This window comes from Vicia villosa, unplaced genomic scaffold, assembly GCF_029867415.1.
Source record: "Vicia villosa cultivar HV-30 ecotype Madison, WI unplaced genomic scaffold, Vvil1.0 ctg.000032F_1_1_3, whole genome shotgun sequence".
Classification (NCBI taxonomy): domain Eukaryota; kingdom Viridiplantae; phylum Streptophyta; class Magnoliopsida; order Fabales; family Fabaceae; genus Vicia; species Vicia villosa.
In genome coordinates, this window is record NW_026704967.1 from 721,562 (window position 1) to 733,707 (window position 12,146).

A 12,146-nucleotide genomic window follows, 5' to 3' on the forward strand; every position below is an offset into this window, starting at 1 on the left:
CATTCAAATGAATAAAAAATGAAGATACTAAATTCATAGAGAAATTACAACCATTGAAACCCTTCAAAATTCTCACTGTTGTCGGGTATCTTGTCACCGTCCCAACTTTATATGTTGCTTGTGAAGCCTCATCTCTGTGCCGTGTGGATGAGGGATTGTGCTTGGCTTATTCCTGGACAAATTATAGTATTCCCTCATTTTTGTCCACACAATTTTTGTACTAAAGAAATCAATATATTAACCTGCTTTGTTGGTTATGAATTCGGAATATTTGTTACAAATTGAAAACTAATACAACGAGTTAAATTTTTTACTGCCCCCTTCCTAGCAAAATTGAATAAAATGAACCATTTCAACACATACTTTAGTTTACATCGTGGAAGCACTACCTCTTTATAAGTCAAGCTAAACTCTACTTTTTTTTTTTTAAATCCAAAAAAACAGAAAAAAAAAAAAAAGGAAAATGAGGACACAACATGTGAAAAAAAATAAAAATAAACCTACATGAAACTTGGACATTTCTATAACGATAAAGTAAAACTCCATGAAACTTGGACATATATAGTTCTGATTTTTTTTATTTTTGTTAATAAATTATTGATCAGTTTCTTCCCATATAGTTCAAGGGAAAAACTGCGAGTTATCGAATGTGAAGTTCTCTCCGTCGAATTGAAACGGAAAATCTAAACCAGTGGTTGGTGTGTTTGCAACAGAAGTAGCTGATGGAAAAATCTCACTAGCCATATTCGGGAACACGCTCGGCGGCGACATCGAGAAGTGACTTATTCCAGAAGTTGCAGGGGAGTTGAAGTTTTCAGCAAAGCTACTTTCAAGTACATGGCTTGAATGGAAATGGATTAATGGCGCAAATGATTGGTCGAGGAAATCTAGATTCTCTGTCTGAACTCTTAGACCTGTTCGCAGGTTTGTTAGTTGTTGGTTTGTGATTATATTTGTTTCTTGATATTCATTTGGGTTCATGGTTGGAATTGGAACAGCCACATTGGAAGTGCTTCCGTTTGTGCATGTGTGGTTTCCTTTGTAAGTGATTTCGAAGATGGTTGGATCTTCGTCGGATCTTTGTACTTGCTTTGTTGCCAAACAACCTTGAATGTTTCTGTGAGTGCATCTGTAATAACCTCTGCACATACACAAACACAAAAAATTTCTCATATAGTTACTTCATTTTGAATCTAATACATACTCTTTAACCCTGACACTTCTGGAAAAAATGTGTGTCTGTCACTTATGATTACGTTCAATTCATTTGTTTTTTTTCAAATTATTCCTGGTGTAGACGTATCATTTTCTGGTGTTGTGTCTAGTTTCCGTGTCTGTGATTCATAATATACATACCTAGGGTGTGTGGCTCCGAGGATGTCTTTTTGGCCATATTTTCTCCAACTATATCCATCATCAAGAGGACCTTCGACTGCTATTCCTGGTGTAACTCGAATTTGTTTTGTCCATCTAATTGGTAGAGTGTTTCTATAACATGAAAAATGATAGTTACTGTAAGTAAGATCATACACATGAAAAATGAAAAATGATAGATTTACGTACCTTTTTCTAGGAGTATTGTGATCATCACGGTTCTTAAAATCTCTATCAGAGTCTTCACTTCGTGGACTAGAGCTTAAAGGTGGTGAATCCAACATTCTTATGGCAAGTGCTCCTGAGACCGAAGGGTGATGTTGTTGTTGCTGTTGTGATGATTCGGCCATACTAATGTGTCCTTTACGGTTAACAATTTCAAGAGCCTTTTCGAACGTGGATATGATTTTATGTATCAAAACTTCACGTGTTTCATGAACGGAGGGAGAAGAAGAAGAAGATACGTTGAGATAAATTCTAAGCTTTCTTGCTAACTCCAATCCTTGAAGTAACTCATGTATCAAACTCTTTGAATCTCCCATGATAGAGTGATTGGAAACAAAAGTGTTGGGATTTGGGAATGAAGGGGAGTTATGTTATGGGTTATGAGATATAAGAGGGATGTATTATGAAGAAAGAAAAAGAGTGGGAAAAGAAAGAAACGGAAAAAGGAAAGAAAGTTTGACTAAGAAACGGGGGCTAGTGAATGAATTTTCTTTGGTCTTTGGTCATAGTGTGAGAGAGTATTGGAGAGGTCTAAATTCTAATTTGTTGACCTTTTCTTGCCGCGGAACAAACCTTTGATTCTCATTGACCCACCACAATTATTTGATACCATAATGATTATGGTTTAACAAATCAAAACGTGAACGGTTTAGATCTTAAATTGGGAGCAGTAATATAAAGACACGAAATTTGAGAGAAAGAAGTCAACGTGAAAAGAAGGGTAATGTGGAGACAAAAGGAAGAGGTGGAATGTTCAAAGATTTTTCCGCGTCGTTAGTAATGTTGCTTCCAAGAGTTTGTGACATGTTTGTGACGGTGGTTTTTTATGTGTGATTTCGTCACTCAATCGTTCCAACTTTTAGTTTCAACCCTTTGTAACATAACAAAGTTTATCAAGTGATTACTTGACTTAAGAAAATTTCTTAACCAACCTCCTAACCTTCTTGGTCACCTCTGACGAATTTACAAAAATATCCCTTGTTTCGGAAGTTCATTTCCGAAAACGTACTTTTATTGGAAAAAATGTGTTTTCAAAAATGAATCTCCGAAAAGGTGAATATTTTAATGAAAAATATTGATTTCAGAGATGCATCTCCGAAATAAGGTTAATTTTTAGAAAATTGGTGAATTCGGAAGTTCATCTCCGAATTCACCCCCTTGGAGGAATTCGGAAATGCACTTCCGAAATAAGGTCTGGACAGAAGAAAAATAACAAACAAGAACGATTCGCTTTATTTAATCGGATGAAGACGATGGAGGAGACGCTGCAACAGGTTAGAAAGTCCTGATCCTCTAGAAATCCATACCACATTGTAACTTACCAACATAATAAACAACAACAAAAAACTTATGAGCAAACTATACTTACATCATAGTGGTGTAGATCCTTATCAGCCATGATTAGCACGAACTTGAATTTTCCTTCCCAATTGACCGTAACCAGGTCGGTTAGGGAACCTAACCGCCTTCTGAGACGACGGAGCCGACTCTAGAGTAGCCTTCTGTTTAACTTCGGCAGTCAGGCTCTCGATGGAAATCAGAGCCGAACTCAAGGAAGCAACCGGCGCTGCAACAGATGGAACAAACGGCGCTGCAACAGGTGGACGAACAACCGGAGCTGCAACGTATGTAGGAGTAGGAGGTGGATGTCCGAAGGAGGTGGATGATTGTTGAGAATGTGCAGGAGATGGTTGACTCCGACAATTTTCGGGATGGTTTCCTCGACCGCGGCGAGACATTGTGATGAAAGCGGTTACGAGAGAGAGAGAGAGAGAGAGAGAGAGAGAGAGAGAGAGAGAGAGAGAGAGAGAGAGAGAGAGAGAGAGAGAGAGAGAGAGAGAGAGAGAGAGAGAGAGAGAGAGAGAGAGAGAGAGAGAGAGAGAGAGAGAGAGAGAGAGAGAGAGAGAGAGAGAGAGAGAGAGAGAGAGAGAAAATGTGTGAGTAGAGGAAAAGAGTAAAGATCGAAAATGATTTTGGATGTGATTGGAAGAAAAATGGGTGAGAGAGCAGGCTTTTAAGTAGGAAAGTGTTACCACATTTCTTAGAAGGTAACCGTCTGAGAGTGGTGGGGGAGAAAGAAAAGGCACTTCGAAATTTCAAATCAGGTTGATTACAATTTTTGTCCTGTAATGGTTTTCTTACCTGATTGTAAAAAATAACTGAATTTTGATGCATTTCGGAAATGCATCTCCGAAAACACCAATTTTTTGGTGTTTTCGGAGATGCATTTCCGAAATCTAAAAAAAAATAACTTCGGAGATGAATCTCCGAAGCAGGGGTAAGTTGGGAATTTCGCTGGGGGTGACCCCCATAGGGAGGTGGGTAAAGAAAAAATCTGACTTAATTAAGGTGAAACCTAATGATTTGCATTGTAAAGCTTTTTCAATGAGTTTGGCACTTTAAAACAAACAAACATAAATCAATTTCCAAATCCATTTGCATAGATAAAAATTTTAAATAGTATAATTCTACTAAGTTTTTTGAAATATTACCTTCTATTTGGTTTCAAAATAAGTGATTATGAATAAGTTTTTATAATTTTTTTTTATAATACAAGATAAAATAAATTTAACTTTTGTGTATGTTGTAAATTATTTTGAAGAACTTGTAGAAATAAATTTTAAAAAAATATATAAAAAATATCATAAGATGTTTTAATAATTACCTTTTTTTATGTCATTTGCATCGGTTTCCAAATGAAGTGAGACTATTTGGTGACTGGAATAATTGTCTCCAATCGAGGCTAAGGGGTAGGTTGTGAGCATGGGGATCTGAACCGTCATTTTAACGTCAATATTTTGATTGACCTCAAGTCCATGTCACTATGGCTACGAGATATTGTCCGCTTTGGATGTGAGAATCCGACACAGTTTTGTCCTTTGGATAATGCACCTCATTGGATTGAGGAGTATGAATATTGTATATAAACTACAATTTGCCTCAATTCCCAAGCAATGTAGCAATGTGAGAATGTTAGCTGACCGAAATAGATTCCCCCTATTAGAGGCTAATGGGTAGGGTGCGAACCTCGAGCATATGGGTCTGACCCCTTCTTCTTATGTTAATTTTCTTGTTCACCTCAAGTATATGTCATTGCATCTATGAGGTATTGTCCGCTTTGGGCGTGAGGACCAATCACAATTTTATCCTTTGAAAAAGTGTGCCTCATAGGGTTGAGGAGTGTAAGTAATGTATATAAAATATCCTTAACCTCGAGTCCCAAGCAATGTGAGACTATTTTGGTGTACCAAAACAATTTCCATCTAGTTAAGCTTAAGGGGAAGGGTGGAAGCAGGTGAGTATGACCCCTCCTTCTAGCACCACTGTTCTTATCGATCTTAAGTCCACGCCACTATGACTACGAGTTATTTTACACGTTAGATGCGAGAACTCATCACATTTTTGTCCTTTAGAAAAGAAGCCTCGTTGGATTAGCGAGTGTAGGTATTGTATATAAACCATAATTTGCCTCGATTCCCAATCAATGTGAGATTATTTGTTGATCAAAATAGTTGCCCCTAGTTGAGGCCAAGGGGAAGAGTGGAAACCTCTGACATTTATACCTAACCCCTCCTTCTAGCGCTAATATTCTAATGCACCTTAAGTCTGCGACATTGCAACAACATGCTATTGTTCGCTTTGGATGTAGGCATTCGTCATGATTTTGTCCTTTGAAAAATGTGTCTCGATAGATTGAGGAGGGTGGGTGTTGCATACAACATATCATTAGCTTTAACTCCCAAGCAATGTGAGACTATTTTGGTGTTGCAGAACAATTTCCCCTAGTCGAGCTTAAGGAGAAGGGTGGGGTTTGTACAAATTTCTAGAAAACAATCTCTAGCCTCTTATTAAAGTTAAGTTGTAGGATCGGCTACAAAATCCTAGAACATAGTGCTAAGTTTCAAATGGTTTTATTATTTGAATTGAACATAAAACTTCTCAAAAATGGATAAAGGATACAAAAGTAAAGACAATTGGAAAAATATAATGCAGTACTGAAAATTGAAAGGTAAATTGCTTTGAAATTAAATTGGAATGCATGTATACATTTTCAGAAGTCATTTGTTTCTCTCTGACGCTAATACTTTGAGTTTTTCCTTGCAATGTTAAAAAATGCGACCCCTAAAATTTGTATGCAAAATCTACATATATAGACATTTAAAGATAACTAATACTTAACGTTCGACTACTCATTACTTGCCACATATCAATTCCATGCAAAACTACTATTTGATAATTTCCCCCACGTCTTTGACAACCGCCTGTAGAGAACTGCTTTTTTCAACTGCCTACCTCTCCGACTCTAACTTAGAAAATTTAATGTGAAATTCGGTTAAGTCCCCAAATAGTTTTCCTGCAGATTTTTAATAGCCTAAATGTGATCTTTCCACAAAAAATACTCTTTGACACATTCAATTTAGACTAGCATTCTTTCTCTTAGCCTTTGATTTCAAAACTCTTGCGCCTTTATTCACGCTTTCATGCTTTGGTTGAAAAATTATGGCCAACAGGTGGGAGCATGTTCGTTTGACACCTCATTCTAGCAGTAATTATTACAGTGTAAAAATTTGCATGACATACTCGAAGGCAATGAAGTCACCATTAAAGTTTATTTAAATAGGGTAAACGTTGATAAAATCCTTTTAAAACAAAAAAAATTGAAACCATATATAGGTTCGGGAGTCGATTAAGTGTAATAAAAGTCATTTAAGAAAATAGTTATCTCTAATTAACTCTGCAAAAGATGTTATTAAATGATGGATTTTTAGCAAGTGTACTAAATTATCACAAGTGATAAAAATGATTCATCTCAACAGGGATTATTTGTTGAAACAAAACAATCATGACTTGTTTTAAAAGGTAAAAATGGTGGTTCACAAAGATTTCAGTAAACAATAAAAAGGTGAACAAAATGTTTGAATTTATCAGATTAGAAGACGATCAGATCTTTTTCGAATTCCCTAATTCTCATTACAGTTTATTACATTTATTTTCTTTTAGATCAATTTCACAGGATTACAACATACTAACATAACTATTATACTTGATTCCTCTGTGTATAATTCACTAACTTATACTACAAGTCTCTAATTACTTAGGTCAATTCGAAGTTAAATTAGGTGAAACAAGCACAGTAATTCACAAGTTGCAACTTATAATCATTTATCCTTAAATTAATTACTAAGTCAAACAATTACTCTAGGTCAGGATTATAGAGTTTGGGTCAGTAATCCTTACAAACCTAGGTTTAATCTATACGATCATCAACACATACAAAGTAATATACAAAAGAGTAATTAAAAAAACTGCAATATCAATTTAAGAAAATACTCCCTCCGTTCCTTTTTAATTTTCATTTTTTGAATTTTTACACATACCAAGAAAGCTAATAACTGTTGTTACTTTTCAAACTATGACTTTTCTTTTTCCTATATACTTTTTTAGGTTAATGAACTTTTTGGTCCCTCTAAATATTACAGATTTCGTTTTTAGTCCCTCCAAAAATTTTCTTTAAGAAATCATCCCTTCAAAATTTTTCGTCTAAACTATTGGTCCCTAACGTCAAATTTGCTAGAGATTAGCTACGACTTTAGCCACCGATTAGCTACGAAATTTGACGTTAGGGACCAATAGTTCGGAAGAAAAATTTTGAAGGGATGATTTCTTGAAGGAAAATTTTGGAGGGACTAAAAATGAAATTTGAAATATTTAAAGGGACGAAAAAGTTCATTAACCTACTTTTTTTTTATCTATCCATAATAAATAGTTAGGGGCATTTTTGACAAAATTATAATCATTACTACTTTAAAATTTGAAAATAACAATTAAAAAGAAACATAAAATCAGCTTAAAAACGACACTTAAAAAGGAACAAAGGGAGTAATTCATAACAAATCATATGTCCCAACAGATCAAAATTAGGTTCATCTCGTAAGACCTATAAAATGAAAAATTAACTACTCATACTAACAAAATTCATACCTAAGAGTTTAAATTAATTATACATGAAACTCAATGAGAAATCGGGTCTTCAATGGTGAAAATCTTTGTTTCAGAGTTCTGTTATAGGCGGGCCTAATTCAGACTATACCAAAATGAGAAAACGAACAAAAATCAAAGATTTTGAGGTCCTGGGAGAATTACAGTTGTAATCAGGAAATACGGGTTGACCGCAATCCCCTATGGACTATAATTACGGTTGTAATCAAGGATTACAGTATGATGATAAGTGGTTTTTGCATTGCATTTTATAGTTGTTTTATTTTCCTTTCTCCTTGGTTTTTGTTTGTTTTTCCTTCATTTATCGTATTTTATGCTTTGGTATTATGTTTCTGCTAATTTCAGGCTTTAAGAAGTATTCTAGGAAAAAAGGAAACCGAAACGAGTAAAACACAAAAAAATGGCAAAAATTTGAGATTTCACGTTACAAAATCTAGGGAGATGCTACGGCCACCCATAGCGTCTGCTTTTTTATGGGCATTGATCTGAGATATTTCCTGATGTAATGATTATTGATCACAGTTCTACCCATATGGTTGACAGCATCACTAACAAACTCCACTTAAGCAACCACTCGAGCTTCATTGTCATACCCCAAAATTTGCCCACACTATTTCTCCTATTCAAATTCAAAACAAAGTATAAAGCTCAAAGACATCTCTCCTAAGCAAAGATTAGAGAACTAGGGTTTTGTTGTTCAGAAGGAAAATCAATGAATCAATGGCTCCAAGGCATCCCATATGGCTCAAAATATCTCACATTACCTCTATGACAAGTATCAAGTCTCAGCTTAAAAGATTGGTTACTCAAATGTTCAGAAAGTCAATAGTCGACTGGGTTGACCTGAAAGTCAACTGGGGTCAAAGTACAGTCAAAACTCCTTATTTTTTGTCAACATCCTCATTTTGAAGTATAATTCACCATTTGATCAAGGATTGATCATGGTCCATCAAGGAAAGATCAGAAATCAACAAATTCAAAAGTTTCTAAATTAGGGTTTTCATAGGAGGGAGTCAACTGAACTTTGACCAGCCATAACTCTCACATGGAATATCAGAAATTTCCCATCCAAAGCTCAATTTGAAGGAAATTTGATTCTCTACAAATTTGTATCTCACATGCCAAGTCTAAAAATGCTTCATTTAAGAGATATGGACCAAAACATTATAGGTCCTTTTCAAAAGTCAACAAAGAAGTCATCTTTTTCAAAAGAACACACAAGGAGCATGGAAAATTATTTTGACATGAGACCAAAAACACTGGTTAGAGGACTCTTCAAGGTTTCCAAAAAGTCCTAGAACTCCTCCATACCCTAAAAATTGAGGGAGATATGCCTTGTCAAAGTTAGACAAATTTTGAGGAAATGCATGAAGCAGATAAGCACTAAACTTGAAATTTTTCTAAACGGGCCCATATTTTTATGACCCAAACTTGTTCCAAAGGGTTCTAAGAGCCCATTACATCCACTCTCACGCCCATGTGATTTTTATCCCATTTTTATTGAATTTTTACTCATTAAAAGAGGAAGATTTAATCAAAAAATTGAAGGAAATATAAAAGATTTGGTTTAATTTTGTTTCCAATCAATTTAAACTATCCAAATAGCAAAGATATGGTGCAATTTTCGTGGCAAGGGAGATAGGAGAGAGATAAGCAAGATTGGATCCAAAGTTAGAAAGTTCCAATAAAAAAATCCAATCAACATCAAATCTCTCCAATCATGGATATTTTGGTTAAATTGCTAACCTAATTCCATCTATTATATAAGGACAAGCTACTCAGATTACAAGACAAGGGATTGGCAGTCAGGAAGAATCCATACAAAACTTCAAAAACTCAAGAATAAGTCAAACTCGATTTCCAGGTTAGGGCTCAATTCAAGACATATAAAGTATTCTAACACGATCCTGATTCACTTTTGAAGTTATTCCAATCACTTTCCAAGGCTGCATTGTCCAGTATCGCCCCCAAAACTCACGGTTTGCATTCAATTTTTTGTGGTTTCGTTTACAATAATCTATACATTCTCATCATGTTTTGATTACATATACTTGTTTATCATGATACCTTGAACGTTTCTGGATAATTTATTTGATGTTTGATTGCATAAACCGTGAGATGCCATGTTTAGGGTTTGAGACTTCGAATTAGGATTCTTTGATTTAGGAAGAATTGGGACTCGAGACATGAATCAAATGGTTCACAATGAATAGACGAGCATGTCTATGGCCTTGATTTTGGTTTTCACCGCTTGTATGAGATTTCATGGTGTGCAGGGACTGTAGCGACGGAACTCTGTCCGTAGGTAAAAGCTTGCCTTCTAAAACGACAGCCAGAGGTTGATGGTGATTGCGTGTCGCGACGCCAGTGGCCGGTTTGAAATCTGGCGCGTTGTTTTTTCTTTTTTGATTAATTTCTCCGTTTTTTGTATATATTATATTCCATGCGCTCATTTAACATCACCAGCATGTTGGCTTATTGGTTAGTACGCTTGGCCACCAAGGAGTCCTGGGGTCGATCCCTGGCTCCTTCAAAAATTTTGTGTATTTTCCTTGTTTCAGATCCCACGCTTTTCATGCTTGAAGGACCATCATGCGCCTCAACACATCTGCCACCGGATCATGAATTTCTAAGATCTAATGCCCCCAGATTGAAGAACCACGTGGTGCACCTTCACAACCTCACCACACGGGATCAGCTGAGTCTCTCCTTCTAATTTATTTTTATTTTATTTATTTACTTAAGGATATAATGTTTTTTATCTATTTCTTTTACTCTTTTATTATTTTAGCTGTTTACTAAACTCATATTTTCCTTAATAGTTTATAACTTATTTTTATTTCTCTCATTTTATCAAAAGTTTGTTTTTTTATTTAAAAATATTATTATTTTAATTAAATTAATTTAGTTAATATTTTTATTAATTGATTAAAAACTTATATTAGGATTAGGAAATTTAATCGAAACCTTATTTCCACCGATTTAATTAATTGGGTTGAAAACCAACCATTAATTCATTTTTATTTATTCTATTAACCATGGTTAACTTGTGCCCTAATCAGGGTTTGTAAAGATCACGCCTACACTAAAAAATGTTATTTTTCTGTGTCCTTTTCAGGGTTGATTTTTCAGATGCCTTCCGACTACGCGCCATGCCCATTACAAAGCTAAGTCCCGATCTAATCCTTATTTAAATATTTTTATTTTTTATTTATTTTAGGGTTTACCTTTAAAAATAATGAACTCCGCCTACACTCAATTCTTCTACTGTTTGCCTTTGCTCTGCCAATTTTTTCAGGGTTAACCCCGAGTACTCCCAACTACGAACCATATCAAATCAAATCTAAAGCTAAGTCTTTTCCGTGTTTTTATTTTCTTTTGCCTTTTTATTTAATTAGGGTTAACCAGACCTGTTTCTGAATTAATAATGCACTCACCCCTGTTGGTTTCTATTTTTCCCACCTTTTCAGGGTTTGCCAACCGCCAAAGCTCAAATAGTCGGTAACCCTAAAAACTCTTACCTCTCCTATTTTTGCCTAATTATTACTTATGTCAAACCCGCTGAATTCTTATTCCCTTCCCCATATTCTTATGTATCTGCTTCTAGTCTGTATTGATTGGCCTTGAAGGCACTTAAATTGCTTTATACTTTCTGCTGTGGTTAGTAATCTTAGGGAGTGCAAGCCTTGAACTGAATTAGGATAACTAATTACAAGATAAATAATTAAACTTAATCACGTGATTGTTGCACCCACGCACACTTTTTGGGTAACCTCTTTGCTGCCTGTTGCCTGTTGCCTTGTTGCCTTGTTTTTTTTGTAGAATAGCCATGTCCCTCGAATACGAGGATACCTCAGCCATGTTGCCTCGATTATGCAAAGATCATAGGTCCCTAATGATGCTGCCTTCGATACACTAATATGATCTCGTCCCTCGGAAGTTGCCTACGAAAGGCTGAGGTATCCCCTGGTTGCCTAAACGAAAGGCTATTCTGGTCCTTCCCTTAGACTACCTGCCTCTCTATGGCATGGGACAGTCTTATGGCAAACGACATTGCGACGACCCTTCAACCTCCAAATGAAAGGCTTCCTGCCCTCTTATGGCATGGATAGACCCTTTCATCCTGAAAGGCTAAAAGAACGTTTTTTAAATTATTAAGGTAATTGCCCCTAATTGCCTTGCTCTGGCTAAAACATTTTCATATTCTTTCTCATAAACCTTCAAAATGGCTATGCTCATTTACGAGCTAAAGTCCATATTCACTTCTTCTACATTTCTGAAATCAAAGAGCAAAGCAATTAAGAGCCCATGGAAAACCATGGATGCAAAGGGTGCCTTACACCTTCCCTTTGCATAAATTACCCCCCGAACCCGTTTTCTTTTAAAAAGGTTTTTTCTGTTTCTTTTAGCCTTTCTAAATATTTGGATAAAATAAAAGTCGGTGGCGACTCATGCTTAACCGCGACATTTCGATAAAAAGTCAGTTCACCGTATTACATTCATACACTTCAATTTATGCCTTCAGCTCAACCTTCAAATCAGTCTTT

General features: G+C 35.6%; 1 protein-coding gene across 2 annotated transcripts; it reads right to left on the reverse strand.

Moving 5' to 3' along the window:
• Positions 1–246: 246 nt before the first annotated feature.
• Positions 247–1,959, reverse strand: LOC131622548 (probable WRKY transcription factor 41). 2 transcript variants are annotated; one of them, XM_058893585.1, is made up of 3 exons: positions 1,564–1,959; positions 1,357–1,488; positions 247–1,141 (listed from the first exon to the last, which is right to left on the reverse strand). In XM_058893585.1, the coding sequence occupies exons 1-3, from the start codon at positions 1,914–1,916 to the stop codon at positions 622–624; spliced, it is 1,005 nt and encodes a 334-aa protein (XP_058749568.1). In that variant the 5' UTR covers positions 1,917–1,959; the 3' UTR covers positions 247–621. The 2 variants fall into 2 exon arrangements, with proteins under 2 accessions (XP_058749568.1, XP_058749567.1); XM_058893584.1 differs by having other exon boundaries at positions 1,357–1,959.
• Between the last annotated feature and the right edge of the window lie 10,187 nt (positions 1,960–12,146).